At 48.3% G+C, this 24,154-nt stretch overlaps 1 protein-coding gene across 1 annotated transcript in view; it reads right to left on the bottom strand.

The window, feature by feature from the left end:
- LOC149855117 (uncharacterized) overlaps positions 1 to 15,868 on the bottom strand; it is a 30,750-nt gene extending 14,882 nt beyond the window's left edge. Inside the window, exons 1-19 of the mRNA XM_090024415.1 lie at positions 15,804 to 15,868; positions 13,161 to 13,223; positions 12,606 to 12,637; positions 11,548 to 11,569; positions 11,406 to 11,433; positions 9,924 to 9,972; positions 9,569 to 9,727; positions 8,720 to 8,931; positions 7,994 to 8,097; positions 7,433 to 7,551; positions 6,103 to 6,261; positions 5,423 to 5,634; positions 4,496 to 4,581; positions 4,150 to 4,280; positions 2,754 to 2,900; positions 1,802 to 1,992; positions 1,461 to 1,543; positions 959 to 1,095; positions 388 to 512 (exon numbers count right to left, since the gene is read on the bottom strand). Of these exons, the coding sequence (XP_089880541.1) occupies positions 388 to 512; positions 959 to 1,095; positions 1,461 to 1,543; positions 1,802 to 1,992; positions 2,754 to 2,900; positions 4,150 to 4,280; positions 4,496 to 4,581; positions 5,423 to 5,634; positions 6,103 to 6,261; positions 7,433 to 7,551; positions 7,994 to 8,097; positions 8,720 to 8,931; positions 9,569 to 9,727; positions 9,924 to 9,972; positions 11,406 to 11,433; positions 11,548 to 11,569; positions 12,606 to 12,637; positions 13,161 to 13,206 (2,042 nt within the window). The 5' untranslated portion in view covers positions 13,207 to 13,223; positions 15,804 to 15,868. The remainder of the gene's footprint in view (positions 1 to 387; positions 513 to 958; positions 1,096 to 1,460; positions 1,544 to 1,801; positions 1,993 to 2,753; positions 2,901 to 4,149; positions 4,281 to 4,495; positions 4,582 to 5,422; positions 5,635 to 6,102; positions 6,262 to 7,432; positions 7,552 to 7,993; positions 8,098 to 8,719; positions 8,932 to 9,568; positions 9,728 to 9,923; positions 9,973 to 11,405; positions 11,434 to 11,547; positions 11,570 to 12,605; positions 12,638 to 13,160; positions 13,224 to 15,803) is intronic.
- Between the last annotated feature and the right edge of the window lie 8,286 nt (positions 15,869 to 24,154).

The raw sequence follows: 24,154 nt of genomic DNA, 5'->3' as shown, positions 1-24,154 counted from the left end.
AGATAACATGTGATATATATATTTAGATAGATAGATAGATAATGTGTGATATATATTTAAATAGATAGACAGATAGATAGCTAGATAGATAATGGGTGATATATTCAGATAGATAACATGTGATATATATATTTAGATAGATAGATAGATAGAAAAATAGATAATGGGTGATATATTTGGATAGATAATGTGTGATAGATAGATAATGTGCAATATATATATATTTAGATGGATAGATAACACGTTACATATATATTTATATATTTGGATGAACAAAAACTGCTCATCTTAGTAGCAGATGAAGTACATGAAAGCAAAGAAAACCTCAAATCAATTTCCTGCATGATTTCCATAGTTTGAGAGTTTAAATACATATTTCCTTCTTACTTGATGAGACTGAAGTTTGCGTTCTTGGCAAAGAGCGAGGTAGCATACAGCTCGGCCGTGTCCCTTGGGATTTGCGTGTGGTTGATGAGTCTCAGATTGTCTCTGTTTATGGCAAGATCCTGGAGCTGGAAAAAGAGAAGTATGCGATGTCCACTGCGGGATTTCTAGAGATAGCGCTTCTGCTGACTTCGCCAAGCACTGTTGAGCTCAGGGACTCTAAGACTAGGCTAGAAATTGCATCGAGTGTGCCTTCCAGTGGTAAATCTAGTACTGCTTAATACAAATCAGGTACCTTGGCATATGCTACCCATTCAGGGGCGGGGGGTTTGTCTGCCCAGTGAGTGAGAAATAAAGCCTGATGGACGGTTGGCAGCAAATAGCTTAGTCTTTCTCTGCAAGGAAGTGAATCCATGGGTGAATTCAAGCAGATACCGATGTACCGCCAGGTACACATGTGAGCTTGATTGCACTGGGACTCATAAGCGTCCACGAGCAATTGAGGTCCTTCAGCAGCTGCTGTGAGCCCCATTCACCCCTGACAAGGGACTGTGCAAGACTACCAGATACTCACCGCAGTGTTGTCATTATTTGTGAATGATCGTACATCTTCTGCACTGCTGTAGCGGATGTAATGCCCAAGGTAAGCAGCAAACCAGTTCGCTGTCTTGGGGTTGCTGGCATTGTAGCACCTGGGCCTGGCAGGACTCGCTACGTGATGGAGGACAGAAAATTATTGTAGACGAGCAATTGCGTATAACATTTAGAGATGAATATCCACAGCTACCTGCGATGCCTTAAGAGTCTTGCTATTAGAGATTAAAATCACTTATAAGAATCTAGAGTGATTTCAGCATTGCAGACTCCACCCCAAACCCGCTCTGATTCACCCCACGAAGCTGATCTCTGCACTTCAGCCCACACCAGGTGCAGATATGGATCCATACGCTAGCATCTCAACTCAAGCAGTGCTGTTGGCCACTCTGATGTCCCGAGTGGACAGAAGCTGTTCCCTGCCTGGCGCATCTCGGAGGCGACGTAACTCAGAAGCTCTTAGGCCGGGCGCTGAGACTTACCGGTGAGATAGGCCTGGATGGCATGATACACCTCTCGCTCGCTGACCTTCAAAGCGGTGCTGTTATGACTCAGTTTGTCCACGCTGCAAGTTGGAAGAGAAACAGCGGGGTTGCAAGGGTTAGTCTGGAAAAGGAAGGGAATGGGTTTGCTGCTGAGCAATGGGGCAGCCTCTGAAGACAGAAAGGGAAAGCTAGGGGCTTTGCCTACTTCACATTACAGGACCATTGGACCAGGCGGGGCCTCCTAAGCCATTCGGTCTCATTCCCAGTTGAAACAAGTCTTCGTCGTGACCGTTTGGATAAGGATGGGAAATCCTCCCTGTGCCCCCCGCCACACTTACATCTTGCGGAAAGCCGTGCACGTGGCTTGCAAGGTGTCACTGGAGCTCAGCAGGGGACTTTGGAGAGAGCTGAAGTACGGCGACAGGCGTGTGCTGAGCCAGGCATCCACCTCTGTCTCACGGTCACTCCTGACCACCGCAGGCCACACGCCTGCCAGAATGGCTGCTCTGGTGTCCCCGGGGAGGGTCTCCTAAAAGAGAAGCAAAGGGACACAGCACTTCGCAGGCGACAGCCTCGCACCCATGAAGCACAAAGAGCTTTACTCTCAGACCCCAGGGCTGATATCAACACCATCCCTTTTCTGCAGAGTCTGTGCTGTGCTGGCAGTGGGCATGGGGAGCGAATACAGGTCCTTTCCTTCTCTTGGTGGACTTCACCATCCAGCTAGATTCTCATATTGGCATTCAACTATAGCAACTAACCCTCTCCCAGAGTCACAGTTATGCTGGTTGGAGGGGAAAGAAGGGTTTATTGGGATCGATTACTGCTTCAGCACAGCTGTCATAGAGGCAGACTTTAGTCCTCAACTTGGGGGCAGTCCCATGGTCCTTTTCAATTATGCATATTTTTTTTCTCCCTTTTTCTTTTTGTCCTGATAACCTTTTCAAGCCCAATTAAATGTTGTGGGAAATGTCCTACAACGTCCAGGATGTCCTAAAGACAAAGCTTTTCCTTCATTTTGGGGCCTAATGCTCTCAGGGGAAATGTTCTTGCTGGGATCCTATGACCCCAGCTGACTTCCTACCCCGGGGCAGGGACTGGACTCGATGATCCTCCGAGGTCCCTTCCAGCCCAAATGTCTATGAAATCTATGAAATTCATGGGACTTTCTGAATCCTCTTGCTTGGGACATGCTAGTTCACGTGACAAGTGGGGTGTTTTTCTAAAGTTCAATCCAACGTGGAGATTTGCTTGGCTTGTTGGATAGCAAGAAGCAAATGCTTGACCTACCGCAATGCTCTTCTTGTTCAGCTGGTCAATAAAGTCCCCTTTCCTTTCATAGGTCTTCACAAGAGCGGTCAGGAAGGCGTCGTCGTTGAGGAACGCAGGGCTGGAGAACAGGTCAGCCAAGGCGGCAGGAGCCATCGTGTTTGCAATCTGGAACAAAGACATCCACATGAGGGTGGGGAAGGCAGACCACTGTATCCCCAGGAGTATGAGAGGAGCTGAGACGATTGCAGAGCCGCTGGCCACGATCTTTGAACACTCGTGACCATCAGGGAGGTCCCAGGGCAAATACAGTGCCCACCTTTAAGGAAAGGGCTCTGTGACCAAGGGGCTGGAGGGGTGAGCCAGAGCCCAGAAAGTTGTGCATTCAAGCCGGGGTGACCCCGAGCTTCCCAGCTGGAAATAGCAGCTCTTGTGGGTTTAATTTTCTCACCAGGAGGGTGGTGAAGCCCTGGAAGGGATTACCTAGTGAGGTGGTGCAATCTCTCTCCATCCTTGGAGGTGTTTAAGACCCGGCTAGACAAAGCCCTGGCTGGGATGATGTAGCTGGGGCTGGTCCTGCTTGGAGCAGGGGGTTGGACTGGATGTGACCTCCTGAGGTCCCTTCAACTCTCATTTTCTGTGATTAACAAGCTGCAGAGCTGTTCAGCTTCAGAATAGGCAAAAAGCAGGTCTTCAGAATTGCAAACTTCCCAAGTCTAAGCTGGAGTTGCCACTTCTAGTAATGAAATGAATTCATACTCGGTAGCCAGGCAGCTCTCAGTAGCTCTGTCAAGACCATCAGCACCGGAGCCAATTCATGTTCACTTTAGTGGTGGGTTTTGCAACAGAGATTAGACCTGCCCATGGGCGACTGGCACCTCCCAAGTCTGGGGGGAGCACCAGATCGCCGATGGGGAGCGGGGAGTTTGTGGCTGGTGGTTCCAGGGGGTGCACGGCCGATCTCGGGGTGCACGTTCATCTGCGTGCACCCCCAGACGTCGCCAATGGACCTGCCGACTAAGAACTGGACTCAGAGCTATTGTTGTGGGGCCCAGCTCTGCAAAGCCTCAGTCACGGGGGGAAAGCCTCGATATTGCCCATGGGAACTACATGTGTGTGTAAAGGTTTCTCATTACAAGTCAAATTTTTCAGAGCAAACCTCTTTGGGACAGCAGGCAGTGGAAAGAGCATCAGAAACATCTGACAGTAAAAAGAGGAGAGGTGTGGTTGGGGAGAAACTGTCTTACAGACACCATTGTGATGAGCCCTATAAACATGCAGGGTCAGGGTAGATTGGAGGGATGGAGAAATGCCTCTGAAGCCCAGACACTGAATATGCAGGGAGGTCTAAAGTATTGCTCATGTGGGCTGTACGGACACATGGGCTGGCTGCAGCGAGACGATGCATGCGTGGTACCTTTTGGATGCCAGACGCTGGAATGATGGATCTGAGATCTCTCAGGTTCAGGAAAGCGCCAAAGCCCTGAAATGTCTCTCTCAAATACACAGCAAAGCTAGTGTCTGTGGTGTAGCACTGTAGCGAGGAGTCTGAAACAACCAGAGAGAAAAGGTGGTGAATTTAAAGTACAAATGCACAGGAGTGGGGCTCTCGGGGGGGGATTAGCCAAAGGACAACAGCGGTTGTACACCGTATTGCACACATCTCTGCACGTGCAGACACACGCAGGGATTAGGAAAGGTCAGTGTTTTGCAAAAGCAGCAGAAGCAAGCGGCCAAACTCGGCCGTGATCAATGCATCTTACTTGCTGTCCGGTCCCGTATCTCCTGGTAAATGCTGTGTTGCGTGGGGCTGCCGAAGTCGGCGATGGAGTTATTAAGCACAGTCACCCTGTGACACAAGCGCAAACACATCATTTAGCTCACAGAGCCGTTCTCTCCTGGGATTTCAGCTCCTTGCAGGTAGCACAGACATCCCTGTAATATTTTGGGCTTTCCAGAGACAGTTTTATCGTTAAGAAGTGAGCATGTACAGGGGCCATTTATTAACTTGGTGGCCTTCTCTAGCTTTCCCAGTAGCCAGGAGTCTTTGAATTGACCTCATTGTGCAGCTTTGGGTCATCACCACAAGCAATAATAATCATGCAACGAACAGCGGGAGCTGCATGATGCACTGATCCCATCCCAGGAATAAGTCAGGGCATCTGCATCACTTAAGCCATACAGCTTCCTCTCTCTGCATCTGTCCCTCTTGTCTGCAAAACAGGGATCACCAGACCTCCCTGTCCGTGTGAAATGCTTTTAGGGAAGGCACCATTGGATAATACCGGTGTCTGGGACCCCCTGGTTGAGATTTTTCTGTCCATGTTGCTTTTCAGTGGGAAATGGGGCTTTTGAGGGGAAGCGACGGTGTTTCAGGACAAGCGTCCGCACTGGAGCCCGGGTCTCCCTTGATGCAGGCTGGTGGCTCACCCAGGGGAGGGGACCAGAGAGCATCATGGGAAGTGTAGTTCAGGTGTGGAGCCTGGTGTATAGAGGAGAACAGGGTCAGGAGGTGCCTGGACTCCAGGGACTCGACCACAGCTGTCCCTGGAAATGGTCTGGGTCTTAGTGGACCCATCTCAGAGTTAGATTTTTTTTCACTGAAAAAAGAAGGGAAATACCGGCTGCAATTAATGACAGCACTCTTGCAAAGCCGCCCTAGGAAGAACAGGGAAGACAACAGCTCTTACGCAGCCTTGACGGCAGTGCAGGTCCTAGTGTCCAAGCCCTCGAAAAACAGGGGGACGTGGGTTCGGTTCAGCCCAGGAATCAAGCTGGCGAGGCGAGGATTCATCCAGTGCGTGAACTCTGTATCGTTTGCTGCCTGCAGTATCGGCCTCGCTGCCATGAGGACGTGTTGCAACAGCACGGCTTTGGTCTCTGTCTCCAGGCTGCTGTTGGCCTGGAAGAAATGAAAGGAGAAGGGCAAGGTATGGAAAGTGATGCCAAGCACGGCGGCTGCCTGCTTCCCGCGGAGAGGGGCCTTTGCACAGCAAACCTGCACCAGTTGGGTTTTTTCCTCTTGCTTTTTTCCTGTCTTCTTCATGCCCGCACCCCTGCTTTGGAAAATAAAAGCTCTCCCAAACTCTCCCAGCTCCACTGTCCAAACCCAGCCTTCATTTTCCCTTCCTACGCCTGCATGTACCTTCTGGAGAGGGAGGGAAGTTGTTACCAAGGATGGACATAAGGAGCAGGTACTGTGCAGCACCTCCAGGCCTGCTTAAGGACAGCGTTGATCATCTCAAGAGCCGTGCATCCTACAACAGGTTTTACCCCCCAAATTTCAACTAACGTCAGCAATAGGTCCTCAAACGGCGGCAGAGCAGAGCATAACCTGGTACGCTGGAAGGATTATGGGGAAGGCTCTCACCAGGTTGACTTGTCTGTTCAATTCATCAATATATTCGGCAACGGTTGAGTTGGTGACAAAAGCCAGGAGTCTCTGGAGATCTTCGGTTGCCTCAACGGTCCTGTTGGCGACTGTTAGCTGTGCCAGTTGCTTCACGGTCAAGCTGTGGAGCACATCAAACTAAGACAGGGAAAGAGCAAAAGGAAGTTAGGAATGAAGCATCAGCTTTGGAGAGCAGGGAAACCAGAGACAGCTATCCTCATGATCCATAGTTTCATAGTTGTTAAGGGCTGGAAGGGACCTTACGGCACTTGGGCAGGAAAGTAAAACTTGACCCCAGCAAGATGGGTGTCAAGACTTTTTTTTAAAGATTGCCAGGGTGGATGATCCAAGGAAGACCATGGATGGCTTCAGTTTTCTGAAAACACCCCAGGTTGGAGAGGGTTGGGATTGGATTGATTTCCATTGGTGGGACTCTGGATCACAAGACCGATGACTTGAGACTACAAAGAGCTCAACTGCATATACAGCAGCTCACCCTCCCGCCCTGTCCACGGGGTCCCTAATTTTGATATGCTCCAGCTCTTGGTCAGAAGACCCCTTCCAGTGCGTCTCATTCTCCACAGCGGCCAAGTAGGCCTGAAACCACCAGCCAAGAGGCCAGTCAAGGCTGATGATGACAGCAGGCTTTGAAACCACTATGATCTGTCCCAGCCTGATGCCAGTAGCTCATTTAGAACAGCCATAAAACTTGTTTCATTGGAAAATGAGCCAACCAGGCATAAAGCCATGAACCAGCCATGAACCAACTGGCCATAAAACTTGTTTCATTGGAAAATGAGCCAACCAGGCATAAAGCCATGAACCAGCCATGAACCAACCGGCCATAAAACTTGTTTCGTTGGAAAATGAGCCAACCAGGCATAAAGCCATGAACCAGCCATGAACCAACTGGCCATAAAACTTGTTTTGTTGGAAAATGAGCCAACCAGGCATAAAGCCATGAACCAGCCATGAACCAACAAGCCATAAAACTTGTTAAATTGGAAAATGAGCCAACCAGGCATAAAACCATGAACCAGCCATGAACCAACCAGCCATCAAACTTGTTTCATTGGAAAATTCCCAACTGGCCATGCTCTGGGGCAGCCTGCTTAGTGCACATGGCTCCCTGGACTGGAGTCTTGTAAATCCAAAATTACTCCAGCATAACTGAGGTCTGAGTGGATCCCATGGTCTTTGAGCTGGATTATTAGCTTGCTGGACTGGAGCTCATTCAGAACAGGGTCCTTCCCCCAAACTATGACCCTGCGCTGCTGTAGGTGTGGAAGTGGCCGTAGGTGCTACGTACCCCACTGAATGCAGCGTTCAGAGAGAGCAGGTCTGCGTACGTGGCGTATCGGCTGAACCTCCTCAAGTTGACAGAGAGCCAGGCAGAGGTGTTGGTGAGGCCATCGACACACGCAGACCCTGCGAGGAACAAGGAGCGGCAATGGGGGCATCCCCAACGAAGGCTGGACAAATGAGGCATTGCAAAGATGCACGGCATCTGCAGGGATATCTAGCTCAGCCTCCGCCTGCTTCTCCTTCAGACCTGAGGAAGGGCACGCGATGCCTGAAAGCTTGTCCAACAGCTCTCCCAATTATACGGGTGGTTAAATAAGACCCCACAAGACAGCCTTGCCTCATAAGACTTAACAGGCCATGAGCTACAAGAAAGAGGAGTCAAAGCACCGCCCCAACCCCTCAGTAAAACATCTGCATTGTTGTGTAAGTGCAGCGGTTTTCCGGGCGGCCGATGCACTCGCCAGTACCTTTGTGCATGAGTTGTCTGCAAAGATTTTCACGTATTGGAGCAAAGTTGCCATTCGGATCTGGTAGGAGCCAAAGGGGTGCTCGGCTTGCCTCTTACCTTCAGCTTTTAACCCTTTCAGGAAAGAGAGCTGGAAGCCCCTATAGACGGCCTCTCGGGTAGCATGGCTCATCTCCTTAAACTCTAGGTCCAGGGCTTGAACTCTTAAAAGGCAACAAGACACGAGCATGAGAGAGAGCAAGCAGATAGGCTATCACAGGCAAACTGTCCAATTCTCTTTAGAGAAGAGGTTGCCAAATGCGCTCGCCTGACCGTGAACTCTGGTGGATGGATCCTGCTCTTGAGTACCATGCCCTCGCTCCTCCGCTGCGTCTCTCACCCCGTCTTTCCCTAGCTCACTCACTCTCTCGTCATCGCGTTCATGAGTCCCCCTTCATCTTTCCCATCCTCTCATCAGAGGAGCTGATGTTATGAATGCCAAGATATCAGTCACGTGTGTATAGTGACCCAGGATTGCATCTACCAGCCCATTCATCCAATGCACCTATCGCCCAGGTAGAAGATGTCACGCAGTCCTGCCACCGCCTCAAGCTACTTCTGTCCGTTTCCCTCTGCAATTATTGCCTCTGAAATTATTATTTCCCTCTGCAATTATTGCCTCTGAAATTATTATCTCCCTCTGCAATTATTGGTACACTTGTGAGGTCAGGCCCTTGCAATACCACGTGCATCCAGCCCCGGTCTCCTGCATACTCCACCCTGAACTCCCCGAGAGGAAAGATTAGTGATGTTAATGCTTCCACTAGATGAAACCCTGACACATACATGGCCTGATACTGTGCACATCTCATGGTCTTGTGGTGAAGGCAGTGGAGGATGTCAGCAGAAATAGCAGATAAAAAGGGCCGCAGCCTCTTTTGGAACCACGGCCCCACAAACTCTGTCTCGTTGAAACGCTCTTCGTTCCTCAGCTTCCCGTCCCATAAAGCCTCCAGCACAATGCCCTTCTGCTTTGCTGGGATGAGGGAGGCATTAACCTGCAGCATAAACACGAGCCTTTTGACTGGGTGTAGTCATCCAGGGATCCCCAAGGGCTTTACAAACATTACTTCAATCATGACAGTTCCCAATTAGAGATGCTCAAGCCCTTTATCATAAGATGAATTGCTTTGTGCATTCAGCTAAGCATTTGCAAAGCTGCATCATGGTGAAATGAAGTTGGCCAACGTATCCGTGAAACTATTCACAAGTGAATATTGCATTGTTCTAGTCCATTCACGAGCAACCTCACACTGCAAGACTGGAGGTGGCTGTTGCCTCCTTTTAATAAGTGAGGATAATCGGGCACAGAGGGAGATGGTGTTTTGCCCATGGTCAACGAGCAAGGCCGAGGGGAACCCAGGAGTCCTGGCGAGCAACCTGTACACTTAGAAGAGGGACCTGAACCCCGTGATAGTGGTGGCTGCTGCCCTCTTACTGCTGATATAGCAAGATATTGGTGCTTTGCAATCCTGACTGAAAGCAAAGTCCCTGGAGGAGAATAATTAATGTGAAACAATAAAGCACCTAAATGGACAGAAGAAGAAAGTAATGGGCAGCTTGAAAGAGCTGGAGCGAAATACGGACTTCAAATCCCTCGAGGCTTTCTTCAGGGAAGGTAAAATACACTTTTACCTTGCCAAGCAACCCGTCCAAGGCTGCCTCCAGCTCTGTGATGTTTGCTTGGCTGATAAACACCTTCAGAGCTTTGGGCTGGAGATCGTCCTTGCTCTTCAGGAGGAGCTCGAAGGTGCTGTGGAGGGAGGAACGGTTCCACCTCGACAAGTTTTGTAGCTGGAAAAGAAACAAAGCCCCCGTCTGAGAGACATGAAACTTGCTCAAATCCTTCTCGTAATTCCCATGTGATTTCTGCGAATGGGATAACGCCCTAGCTAGGGCTACGGGAGGTACGGGAGATGGCTATGTTGCAGGGAAAATAAGGCTGAATGGAAGAGAGAGGACGTGCCGGGGGCTGCTCCGCCGTACTTACATTATCGCAGACTAAGCGAGTGAAATTGGAGGACCCTTCATCATCCTCACTGCAAAGACAGAGAGAGAACGACATAGATGTATAGGCCCATGGCAAACCCTAATGCCATGTCTTTAGCACCAAGTTCATTAGCTGTTGCTTTTCCCCATAGAACAGAGTCCAGCTCCCCTGACGTTAATGGCCAAAAAAGCAGTGCATGAAGGCCTTTAGGATATGCATGTGCTAAATAACCCATCTCTCCACCTCACCCTGCAAACTCCTAAAAAGCCCATAGCTAGCAGAGTGCAAAGCGTGTGTGTGCAGCATCTCTTGAGGTCTGTGGCTGTGTCTGTTGTCCAGGGCAGGGCTGAATTGTGCGAGCAGTGCAGTATATATTATAGTGGCAGGAGAAGGCTTGACCTTGTCTCACCACCCCTACACCCCTGCCCCTGGGTGTGAGAGTTACGCTCATTTTACACACGTATCAGCAGTCAAGGTTACCCTCCGCTGCCACCCACATCCATGCTGTGCTCAGCTAACAGCCAGGGTGTAACGTGCCCCTCCACTTGTGTAAATCACTCAGGGACTTTCATGGGGTCAGTGCTTATTTCCTCCACCCTGATTTTGGGGTCATCTCAAAGATGGACCTTGAACTTGGGCACTGCTGGGATGTGCTCATGTAATCTGTTTTCACAGACGGGTGCCTCACCCATGACAAGGACCTTATATTGCAGTGGCGGCCTTAGGGGATGGCAAACCAGGAGACTGCCCAGGGCCCCCCACTTTTTGGGTCCCAAAATTTTGCAACAAATGTCCAACTTGCTAATAGGTCATCAAAATTAAGCCTCTAAGGGGCCCCAAATGTCTCTCTTGCCCAGGGCCCCAACAACCCTAAGGCCACCGCTGCTTTTATTGTCAACTGATTGCATATTGTTGGCATTATAATCATTATAACCATGATAATGGTTATAATGCCGCATATGGATTGCATATTTTTTTGACCAGTCAAAGATTATACCAATTTTGCAAAAAAAACCCCCAAACCTAAAAAAACCCCTACATTTTAAAATAGTTTTATTCACAGAAATTTTTTTTTTATTGTTTTTGATACATTTCTTAACAGAAAAATTGTGCTTTTTCTATGTATTCTTTGGACCTACTGACAATTTTTTTTACAATTTTTGACCAAAGTTAGATCAGTCAGTTGATCAAACTTTATTTGAGCGGTCAGATACCCAGCCCTACCAATGACCTTGTATTCTGCCTGGCCCTGAGAAGATAATCTCTGCTCTGTAGCTCTCCAGGGGTGCAACCACCACATCCCAGGCACCAAGTCAGTACAGAGTAAAAACCTTTAAGATGTGGCTTGATCATGGGCTTTTTTATGACTCCAGGAGATGGCCCCCTCTCATCTCCTGTTAAATGGACTCAGAACTTGCTCTGTGCATGCATGCAACAACCAAAGTAAGCTTTAAAAGGGATCCAGTTAATTTCTGCAAATACCTGGAAATGTTCTTGCAAAGTTCTGTGGCTGGTAAAAAAAAAAAGATGAAGAAAAAGCAAAATCAGCCGTGTTTCCTACATCCAGCAAACCATACAGCTTATCAAACACTAGTCCCATAGAGCACATATTGCAGTCACTTACCATTTATCTGAAGACCCGGACACTGTGGGGATGGGAGGTAAAAAAAGGAAGGCACACAATTAAATGCAGTTTTTCCATCGATGACCTGAGATAGCTGGCCTTGCTTCTGTAGCATTATCATGGTTATAATGCCATATCTCAATAAAATACAGTATCTCATAGACTCTCTTGTCTCTTTTGAGAACCACAGGCTATGGGCTGGATGCTCTGGTCTGTTAAAACCCCTTGAGGCGTGCACAGAGGGTTATAAATCTGGTGCAAGGAACCAGGTTCCTGATGGTTCCCAACATGGGCAGGCACTGGCATATTATACAGGTGCAGTGGGCAGCTACAAGGAATTCGCAGCAGCCCTGAGGCTGTTTTAAGCCAGAATAATTGAGATGAAGTCACCTTCACCACCCTTGTTGGGTGCTCGGGGGGGACAGGAGGTTTGGCCAGACCCCAGGATCGGGGCCTCTATATTTAGAAGGACTTTCCCCTCCCGTTGAAAAGCAGCAGTGCCCTGTCCTCCGCATGTTGCTTCCTGGCAGGGAGATGGAGGCATGTTTCAGCCGTGGCACCTCCATTAAACAAATGGCTCTAAGCTCTCATGTAGAGAGCATGCCCTGAGGAATGAAGCCTCAACAGATGCCAGCCATATACTAATGGGCCGTTTTCATTTCTATTAAGGGCATAAATGCATGTGCGAAACCAGTGTTTATTCTTTTTCATAAGCAATTGCTGCTGATTGCATATGCAAATCCGATTGTTACATCTGCTCTCACCATAATTACACACCACAATGGCACATTCACTTAAGCACTTCCTCTTTTTTTTTTTAAAAAAAAAGAGCTTTCCATTCCAACTTTTCTAGTTTTCTCATTGGTTTGGATTGCTCCAGCATTTCTACTATTTTTGTTATTTATGCCTTATTTCCTCCATTCCTTTTGAGGCATCTGTTGAACCCTGGATGGCTAGAAAGCAGGTTCGGAGCTACCCACTGTATCCCGCACTTAGCATGCCTTATTATTCTTCTATTAGCATCTTGAGGATATTTAAACACCTTGCAAACAACTTACTGATGCTGCTTTCATCAGGCTTCTTGGAAATCCTGCAACCAAATGGATTAAACATGTTGAAAAGGAGTCGTTAGAAACAAGTAATTGAATAATTTAGCAGGTGTGTGTTGTTCGGCATCCCTGAATATAGTCCCCCCGGGGCCTTCTCTTCATCTCTTTATACATAAGCTGTTTTGCAAATAGAATAAGTTTAGCAAATATGGGCAAATGCTGTATGTAGGGGGAAAGGGCCCTATTTTAACAGGCTGCATTGCATTCAAGGAACTAGGAATGCATGGTCTGCATATTAAAAAGAAAGATGAGTCTATGTGTGTGCTACTTGCTCTCCTGTTGCTTTTAACAGGGCATTTAGATCCGTTCCTTAGATAGGGCTGCCTGAGATTCTCAGGAAATCTTTTGAGAGCTGTGCAGATTTGTAAATCAAAGGCCGTCGTAGCCTCAAGCTCTGCTGAACTGCACAGAAGTTACATAGCAAATCTGCACCCCACTGAGGCAGCTCCCACAACGCGCTCCAGTGAATGGATGCCCAGATTAGACTGAAAAGGAGTAGCTCACCCAGGCAGAAGACAACAGCAGCCAGGATGCAGGGCACACGGTTCATCTTGCCTCAGATGGGGTCTGGAAAACACAATGCACAAAAGAGCACGTCCTCCAAGCACCGCGGGTGTGACAGCCTGCGGGATCTCAGCGGGCTGGAGGGGGACATGCTTGCTGTCATTAGCTGAATGGGGATCAGCCAAAAAGGAGTCCATCCTTTCTGCTGTTAATTGGGCAGAAGAAACAGAATGGCTGACTCCCTTTTTAGCATCTGAATGAGTCTCTCCACTGATTTCAGTGGGAGCTGGACCGGGCGCTGGGAGAAGGAAGCTGGAAAACAGAGGGTGAGACCAGACGATCTCTAGGGACAGATGTGAAACATAACTCAGCATAAGTCATCAGAAACCAGTTCAAATCTACAATGCAACAGCAGTTTGGTGCGCACAAACCACTTTCAAAAGGGCCGAAACCAGATAAACCTGGATGGACGTAGTATCAGACTTAACCGATTTAGGTTGAATCGGTTTGTTGAACTTCTGTCCCCGATCCCCAGGCCCCTTCCAGCCTTAAAGGGCCTGCCAGAAAGGAGGCATGCAGCCTCGGATCGACCACCAGATGAAAATACACATACAGAAGGGCTTGTTTCAGCCCTTTATATGTCCTGATTTTTGCCTCGAACCTGGGATTCAGGCAAGGGCCAGAATGCAAAGTGAACCTTAGCTGAACGCACTGCATGTGCCCTGTTTTCTACCGAGCAGAGGACCACACGCGGCTCGGAGGTTTGTCACGTATCGGTTGTGAAACGCGGAATGACTCGCAATCAAAGGAGAGCTCGGTGCTGTAGGAACTCAGAAAAGTGGGAAAACTCGGATAATGATAGGCTTGGTTTATTGAATGAATCCTATTTAATTCTCAAGTCACTGGCTCCACAGCAGGGGCTCGGAGGGGCTCTCCAGCCAGCTGCCAAGGGCAGGTTAGGCTTGCACTGTCTTCCAGTTGAATTCATGCCTCCCTCCGCTGCAAGGCTCTGTGCCTCTCGCTCTCCACACCCCATGAGAGACGTTTGTCCTGGCCCCTTAAAGGCCATGGTGCTTTTAGCGCGGAGAGAAGAAAGACCAAGAATACCAGACCCCTACAATCACTTCAGCCCGCACAGAGGCTTTCATAGCTCCCTGTAGAGACTGCAAGCCAGAGCCTCGGTGGATGACGGACTGGCGTTGTGTCATTAAAATCAATGGGCCAACTTAAAGCCATGAAGGATCAGGCCCTGCATTTTCATCGCATGCAAGAAGACCCAAGAGTCAGGTCTCTGGGATCTGGGTACAAATTTGTGCGGCCTGTTTCCTTCCCCAGGCTCCCACTGGTTTGAAGAAAGGTTTAATCTGCTGTGGCTTAGAGGTGCAATATTTCTGCCTAATGCTTTTGGGCACCCTGCACCTGTTCTGGGGAGAGCAGGTTTCAGCACACTGCCTCTGATAAATGATTTCGCTTTCCTAACGATTCCCCAGTTCCTAAACAGAAATAATTGATGCTAGTCTGGTCTGTCTCTAAGGACACCACATATCCGTGCATAACACTAGGCTCAGATCCCAATAACACCAGTATAAGCAGGTGTAAGACACTATAGTCTGTGCAGTTATACCTGCATAAAACCAGTTTGTGTGACAACAGGCATTGCTTCTCCTTGTTTGATCCTAACTACATACATTGGAAAAGTGGAAAAAAACAACTCTAATCAAACCCAGTTCACTGTACCTTGCACACATACTGGCGCCTGGCTGCTTTAATACTCCATCGAGGAAGAGCACAGACCACCTGCAGAGACCTCCTCAGGCTGACAAAGGGTATTTGAACCCCAATGCTTGCAAAGAAGAATTTTTCCAACTATTTGAGTTGGTCTAAGAAAAGATATTGGATTTACCCAAAGAACTTTGTCTGCCTAATCAGACCCAGTTCACTCTACCTTTCAGCATCCTCTTTCTGCCACTGTGTGACCCTGAATACCGGGCAAAATGGACCTATGGTCTGACTCTCATTGACCCCGAATACCAGGCAAAATGCACCTATGGTCTGACTTTTATTGGCCCCAAATACCAGGCAAAATGGACCTACGGTCTGACTCTCATTGGCCCCAAATACCAGGCAAAATGGACCTATGGTCTGACTCTTATTGACCCCAAATACTGGGCAAAATGGACCAATGGTCTGACTCTCATTGACCAATCAGATCCACCTGCAAGAGTGAGCAGAAACACTAAAAAGCGGATCAATAGTCTTTTTGAGAGTCCATGGCATAATTATTCCATTGTTATATGAACCTCGATGTAATCTATCTCCACCTAAATCTCATTATGTTCTATTTATCCCATGGCACGGTGGGCTATGGTGTCTCTATGCCATTTCGTGCTCTTCATCCCTCCACCCTGGCAGTTCCTCTCCTAATCCAGTAACACAGGTGAAATGTTTCCCCCCCCATTAAGGAATCAGAACTCATGGCAGAGGTGATATCTTTTATTAGACCAACTAGGTATTTGCAAAAAAACCTGCAAAAATCTAGCTGATGTAATAAAAGGTATCTGCTGCGAGGTCTGATACCTTTTGCCTCTAGACCAATACGGCTACAACCTGGACACCTTTCCCTCACTAGAGATGTTCACTTACCTGGAGCCAGGTGGATCACAGCCCTCTCCCTGCAAACACCCGTGTCCCTGCGCTGAGCAATGCTAGAGAACAGGTCTGCCCCTCTCTTATCTCTGCAGGGTGTGGGATGTTGCTCTGCGGAGGGGGGTGGGACAGGTGTCCTTTTCTCAAGCCAGGCGTTGTAGAAAAGGGCTAATTTGTCCTTCCTCTGGAGTGGGAACTAATCCCCCCTTCACAAAACATTTGGCAGAGGATCGAGGGCCCACTACCCCTCCTTCCCAACGACACCACAACTTCCCTTACTATCAGTGGAAACTTTTAGGACCTGGTCAGAGATACAGGACATGGGGCAGGTGGATGTAATCCCAGGCAGGGCTGCTGTATTATGCAGCTTTGCGTTGTGTTGAAGAGCGTCTCACAAGCAACCTGGGCTGGACCCGATGATCTCGCACGGTCCCTTCCAGCTCTCCCGTCTATGCAATCTATGAAAAACTTGCAGGAGTGACCAAATAGACCTGAGCCTGAGACAAGGCTTTCCTGCCCTGACAAAAAGGTGGGATTTCTGTACTGGCACATACTGAAGACTGTTCAGAAAGTTTTTTGACCAAAAACTAGGTAAAGATGAAGGTGGGTCTCTCTTCAGAGCCAGGTAAAGCCTGTTTCCTCAGAAAATCCCCAACCAGTTGTGCTCTGGGGCGGCCGGCCTGCTTATTGCACATAGTCCCAGGCCAGATTGATCTTGTAAATCCCAAATTGCTCCAGCATAACTGAGATCTGAGTGTGCCCTGCAGTCTCTGAGCTGGATCGTTAGCTCGCTGGACTGGAGCTGCTGTTACACAAAAGGGGTCAGACTCTTGCACCGAGCCCCCAAAGCACACACGGACCCTATCTGTGTGCACAAAGCCTGCAGGCGCCTGTACAGGTGTGCTTGCCAGGTGTGCCGTTACACAACGTGCAAGCAAAAGTGAACACATGCATGCAGTTTCCAAGCGTGGCAGGGAACTGCATTTGATTGCCCAGACAGGGACATCCACCCCAGCCCTCCTGACACCAGCTGGAGTTAACCTGTGCTGCTAGTAAGGTAGTATAAACCTACTAAGCAAGTTGAAGAAGCTGAGGCTCCATGAGGATTTGCACCTTGGGAAGTGTAACCAACACCAAACAATTATAAGTAGGACTTGGGAGGACCTGTAGCCTTACCCACCGCCCAACTGGCGGAGCGAGATGGCCCATCCTCCACCAGCTGAGAAAAAAGGAGGGGTGCCAGCCAAAAACCAGCAGCTCAGGATGAAAGTGCATGGAGGAGAAGGCACCCCAGGCCTCACCCAGGCCCTAGGGTCCCTGTCTACATCGCAGTCCCTCTGGAGATGAGGGATGAGGGTCTGTGTAAATCTAGCTGCAAAGCCCTCGTGGCAAAGAGGAACATTAAACCTGGAATAGCACACATTTCACTGCAGCCAGCGGCAACACAGCCACAAAAAAGCTAGTTCTTCATTAAAAAAAAAAAAAGATAGTGATAGAGGCCTTCAGCTTTACTTGGGCAATGAGATTACAGTAGGTTCAACCTAGTCATAGTTCTTGTTAACAAGGGAATGATAATTGCTCCTTCTAACCCTTGCATCTGAGGACCTTTGTTGATCCTAAGGACAGACCCGTCTTTGCTTTACTGTAAATACAGAAAGGAAGCTGGAAGAATAAGCAGGAATGGTGGTTACTGGGAGATAACTCTGAGTGCTTCTACCCATGCGGCGCTGATGGGATAGTCAGGTGCCCCGTTTTGGTGGTGGTGGCATTGGCCCTTCTGCACAGTTGGTGGTCATTGTACACCCGACTTTAGCACCTGTAGACAGTCCTGCGGATCAGAGGTTTTAATGCCCGCTCTGGTTGCAGACGGTCCCCTTTGCAGCCTGCACATCCGTTCCCCGGCTCGCAGGCATTTGTGCTGCTGCTGGGCTCCTTGTGCCATGTTGGTAATCATCACAGCATTTAAATTGAACAGCCCCAGCAACTATTTACAAGCTGAAATCCAACTCAATGGAATAATTTGTCAGGGGATCTCTGCATAAATTGATGAGGCTTAGGAGAAGGGCTCCCTGCTGTTACCAACTGCTGGGTGTGTTGTTGACTCACTGCTTCAGCAACAGTGGGAGGAATCCAGGGGGATTTGAGCAAGAACCTGCAATTCCCAGCTAATGGGGATAATTCAATAGTATATGGACTTTTGCTGCAGCGGCCTCTGCCTTTGCTTCTCTCCAAAGCCTTGTGTGCGTCCTCTACCCAGCCAGCCTGAGAGGGGAGAGTCCGTTGTGTATCTGGGTCTTATATTTTAGCTCAAATCAAGTGTAGGGGCATCCAAATCCCAAGACCTCCAGCCTTGGGCCTGGACCTAGGTTGCCTGCACACAGGATGGATCTGAGAGCCTGGGGTGGAGGATGCCTGCCGGTTGTAGCACCGTGCATGGTGTTTTGAATGATTAAATCCTGCCTGCTCAATTGATATAGTTTTTGGAACAATTGCATTCTGCCCAGTTGATACGCATGGGCTGATTTGACCTGGAACATGAAATATTTTTTATACACACACATACATACACACACATATATATAATATATATATATAATACACACACACACACACACATACATACATATACACACACACACATACATTCATACATATATATATACACACACACACATACATACATATACACACACACACATACAGTCATACATACATATATATACACACACATACATACATACATATATACACACACACATACATTCATACATACATATATATAAAAAATACATTAGACACCATAGAATTGCACTATTCGCTGGTGCAATGGGCCAGTTCTTCCTGGTCTGGTTCCTTCTTTTCCCCCCTGTGCCTGCAAGGTTATTCATTTTTTGGTCTGTGCTCCTTCCCCGAACAGGCAGCTCCTAGCAGAGGCTGTGATCTTTTTTGTCTCGGGGGCAGGACTCCCAGAGGGAATTCTTCGTGAGCCAGGTCCTTGCTTCTGAGACTCTTCCCCACCTGCTGTCCTCAAACCTGCCGAACTGGTTCCCCCTCGAGCACATGTTGCTATTTCGGTTTTTGGTTTCTATTTGGAGTGATCTCCTTCAAAGATAATTCGCAGGGAGGAGGAGAAGGCTGCAGAAACCTGTCCAACAGGACCTGACCTACAGGAAGAAGCATTTTGTTGCCTAAAGGCTGCATTCTGGCGGGGACCCCTAATATTGGGAGCAAGAACACATCATGGACACCACAACGGCTCGTTGCGTGCCTGATAGGCAGTGAGAAACTGGAAGGATTCACTTGACTAGCTATGAGATAGTGAGCAGACACAAGATCTCATAGACAGAGCAATCGCAGCAAGAAAAAGCTTGCAATGCGGTATGTGTTGCAGGCTAAATGTTGAAGGTGTTTGTAAATACAAGTAGCCCTTAGACATTTCAGCGGTCAAAATGGGAAAAGCAAATGCCAGATAAAAATGAAAAATAACGGGCAACGTAAGACTAACCAAACCCCAAGCAGGTTGGATCTTGATTGTTCAGGAACTGGTTCTTATTTCCTCCAAGTGCTACTCTTAGTTTTACGAATACATGTTTGGAACATGAATAATAAAGGTTTCCAGCCCTGAGTGGCATATATTTAAATACATTAAAAGCTGGCTAGCTGATAGATCCCAAATGCTACTGTAAATATGGAGTCACAGGGTAAGTGTGTTTCCAACAGGATCTCACCAGGATCCATCAATAGTTCTGCGGCAGCATATCATCCTTACAGATAGAGTTTGCAGGAGAAAGACTGGGGCAGTGTAAATAATGACTGACACACAAAATCTGAATCTCTTGGTAAGCTAGGCAAAAATAAGCCATAGGATCACATGTAAAGTCCCACATGTGAGCTCAGCAGCACATGCGGTGCATTATCCATGACTGCAGGTGAGACTCAGTGCCTGAAGTAGACAAAATAATCTTTGATAATATTTTCTGAGAAGAGCTGCTGTGGATAAGCTGAAGAGCCACTGATAGCTCGGGGCCTGTGGTCTGCCTGTCATATATTATCCTGAGAAGCAAGGATTTCTTAGGGTGATCTCTTCTCTTGGGTCAGCTATGTACTTGGAATAAAGGTAGACAAGCTTTCGAATGCAAGACATTGCTCGTCAGGTCTTTGCATTTGGTCCTATCGCCCGTGGTACACTGTGCAAGAAGGAATCGGGTAAATTGGGGAAGGTTCAGAGCCGAGTCGTGAAGATGATGGAAGAGTTGGAAAACAGGCCTTGTATAAAGACTCAAGGAGCTTTTCAAGGAGCTTTATCTCTTTTAGCTCCGGAAGGGAAGGGGAAGGGAGGGTGCCTGGGGGATGTATATATTGCAGTCAAAGGTGGTGGTAGACCTACTCCTGCTAGCTGTGAACAAGCTACTTCAGGTCCTAATAACCACCCCGGTGCTCACTCAACTTCTCAGGTGGGCTTTGAACCCCACATCTAACTCTGTGCTGCTGAGGCGGTATTGAATTGATACCGGTGGATCGATACACCCTTGATCTCTGTCTCTACGCACACGCACAGCAGGAGAGGTTTGTTCATTAAAAGTCTTCACAAAACAAGAACCAGCACCTGGAAGCTGAAGGTAGGTCCATGCAACTAGAAAGAAGGTGCACGGTTTGATCACTAGGAGAAATGAACCACCTCCCTTCCCGAGGGCTGTGGTGGTCTCACCGATGCTGGAAGTGTTGAAATCAAGATCAGATCATTATCCAGAGTTGTTCTAGTTTCAAACAGCAATCAAGGCAGGGCAGCCCTCCCTGGCCTCTGTTACACGGTAGATCCAACAAGGTAGTAAACAGGGGACCCTTTGGCTTGTGTAACCTGTTAATCTGCGAAACGTGCCAAAATCCTGATCAAAACACCCAGGAAACTTCATGCATTATTCTGACTTCTTTCCCCTGGATAATGAACCTCTGATACACCAAAGGTCAGCTGGACAGTGCTCCCATTGTGACTTTCTGCTGAAAACCATCAAAACACAAGAAAAGCAGATATCTCACTCTGCTATCTCCTTCAATGTGCCAATCACATCTATGCAGCAAGAGACTTGTAATATTTTGAAATCAAAAGAGTACTTCTCTTTCTCTCTTTTTGGGCACAGGAGAATAATATTCCTGGTATTGTCAGTGGGAGATGCCTACCTTTAGCAAAAGCAGGCAATGTGCTGTGCTATACTGTACTATGCTATGCTATACTGTGCTGTGCTGTGCTATACTAAGTCCACCTGTAGTGAAAGCAGTAAATGTGCTGTACTGTGCTATTCTATGCTGTGCTGTGCTATGTCCACCTTTAATGAAGGCAGTAAACGTATTTTGCTATGCTATGCTGTGCTGTGCTATATTATGCTATACTATACTGTGCTGTGCTGTGCTGTACTATGCTATGACATGCTAAACTCTGCTGTGCTATACTACACCAGGCTGTGCTGTGCTATGTCCACCTTTAATGAAGACAATAAATGTATTTTGCTATGCTATGCTGTACTATGGTATGACATGCTGTACTGTGCTATACTATGCTGTGCTGTGCTATGTCCACCTTTAATGAAGGCAGTACATGTATTTTGCTATGTTTTGCTATGCTATGCCATACTATACGGTGCTGTGCTATACTATACTCTGTCCACCTGTAAATGTGCCGTGCTATACTATGTTATGCTATGCTATACTGTGCTGTATTATGCTATGCCATACTATACGGTGCTGTGTTGTACTATACTATGTCCATCTGTAGTGAAAGCAGTAAATGTGCTGTGCTGTGCCATGCTGTTCTGTGCTATGCTATGTCCACTTTTAATGAAAGCAGTAAATGCACTTTACTATGCTATGCTATAACTGGTGAGAGGATGAAAGAGGTGAATGAACTCAGAGCACTAGTCACTGAGGGAGAGACCGGGAACAAAGGCAGCAATAAGTTCCTGTAACATTAGTTGCCTGTCAAGGAGATGTGGACACACTGGACTTTTCGGAGATGCCCCCAGGGACAGCACATGCTCCTGGGACAACCAGCAATTATGGAGAACCAGCTGCCCCACCATTGTAACCCCACTGACGTCAGTGGAGTCACACCAGCACATTGTCTTCGGAGTTATGTCTTTGCAGGGCAAGGGCAGGGGCAGGGGCAGGGAGGGCACGGTGGGGGGCTCTGAGTTGCGCCGGGAACAGAGAGAACAGTTCACAGCTCCGGCTTTGGTTTCTGATCCTGAACCAGTCAATGCTTCGCTGAGCCCGAGTCCTCCCCTCGGGGAAGAGGAGGGTAGTATCCAATGCGTCATGGGGCCTGACTCAACCAGGGGGTGCAGAGCCGTGCTCTGAAAGCATCTCAGTAGCCCAACGGGTGGTAGCAAGCAAGAGCTGGGCTCCCCGCTATATGCCCTGAGGGTGGCTTCACCATAAAAACAGTCCTGTCTCCCGTAATGCCAAAAGAAACAAACCAATACATAGGAGATGGAGAATCGCCAACAGGTGGAAAATTCCACCGGGGTGGTGGCTCAGCAACAGGATAGGAGACACTTCACCTACAAGTGTCTGGTTTCAGCCTGACACCCCGGGGGACACCCGGCCTGCCCATCCACGGACTCGCATACGACGAGCCGGGGGATGTCTCAGCCCCGTTGTGAAAGGGCTGGCTTTTCGGGCTGTGCAAAATGTCCTCCTGATTCTGCGCGAGCCAACACCTGGGTTGTTTGGAGGACGAGCTGCTCCCAAGCTCTCTCCTTCAAGAGGACAAACGACGCTGTGTTTTGCACAGCATGGGAGAGCCGAGAGGGCCTTCAGGGTTCAAACTGCATTGTTAGCTCCCATGTATTTCAGTGGTCAAACTGGGAAAGCAAATATCAAGTAAAAAAAAAAAAAAGAAGAAGAATGGGAGATCTAAGAAACAGGGAACTCAGCCCCAAACAGGTTGGATACTGATTGTAGGGAGACGATCTGGGACTGGCTCTTAAGTGCTACTTTAATTTCATGAATAAGTGCCTGGAGCATGAATAATAAAGACTTCCAGCAGCCCCAAGTGGCATAGATTAAAGCCTGGCTAACTGGTAGATCCCAAAATACCATTGTAAATAGGAGTTGTTAGAGTTTGATCCAGATTGTGAGCCCAAGAAATCCCTAGCTGCCTTCAGGGCTGGAGGAGGAGCTGTAGCTCACTGAGAACTTCACTGGAAATGCTTGGTTTGCTTTTGCCTCCTTGGGGCCTGGCCCGGCTTTCGGAGCTACAGTCCCTTGCATATCAAAGCTCTGCCGTCGGCCCCGTGGCCAGAGCCAGGCACGGGCGAGCCGCGGTTGGTGGGGTTGTCCTGGGCTGCCGGGTCGACGTTCGGCGCGGGTGAGCCAGGGGTGCGCAGGTAGGTGGGGGAGCAGGAGACGTTCCTGCCTGGCCAGTCCGTGCTCATTCTTTAACGCCCTGCCTGGCTGATCCCTCCTTGCTCCGTAAGGCAATAGATACGTCCATTGACCTGCCGTGGGCACGGCCCTGCAGCTTCAAAGGCTGGGTGCGGTTACAGGCTCACTCGCCATCGATCCCCCGAGGTTAAACCAGATGACCCTTGAGAATGCTTCCAGCATGGGCATCAAAACCAGACTTAAGGCTTCCTAAAAGGTCTTTAAATGCTGAGCATTTCTTTATCCGCCTTGGTTCTCTGAGTGAACCTCTTTTTATTAGACCAACTTAAATAGTTGGAAAAAATTCTTGTTTGCAGGCTTTCGCGTACAAACATCCTGCTTCCCGAAAGTTTGCGAAGAAGAATTTGTCTAACTGTTTGAGTTGGTCTAATAAAAGACATTGGATTTACCCAAAGAACCTTGTCTGTGTCCTTTGACGACCACGGCTACAACCAATACCCCTTTATTTACCTGGGTTGGTTTTTGGGTTGCTGTTGACCCCAAACCCTAACCATAGGACACCGGGACCTAATCTTTTGGAAGGAGTAGGGTGGGCTTTCAAAAATTCGGCAGCCCTGGAAGGAACTTGGTTTGAACATGGTCTGGGCCGTTCAGTGTGGACGGGACGCAACCCTGCTTGGATTCGGTTGGGAAATTCAAAGTCAAACCAGTTTTTGATTGGGCCTCTGGCAAAAGCTGCCTGAGTGTCAGGTGCTAGAGAAGCCCCACCTGCATCATCCCAGTCAAGGCTTGGTCTACCCGGGTCTTTAACACCTCCAAGGATGGAGATTTCACCTCTCTGGGTAACCTGTTTCTGTTTTTTACTACCCTCTTCATGAGGAAGTTTTCACTAATATCCAACCTCAACTTCCCTACCTGCAACTTGAGCCCATTGCTTCTCACTCAGGCTGGCGTCTTACGGGTTATGT

Source organism: Crocodylus siamensis, chromosome 12 (genome assembly GCF_052110815.1).
Source record: "Crocodylus siamensis isolate JL-2025a chromosome 12, ASM5211081v1, whole genome shotgun sequence".
Taxonomy (NCBI): domain Eukaryota; kingdom Metazoa; phylum Chordata; order Crocodylia; family Crocodylidae; genus Crocodylus; species Crocodylus siamensis.
The sequence above is the reverse complement of the archived record's forward strand: the minus strand, read 5'-3'. Positions and strand labels throughout refer to the sequence as shown.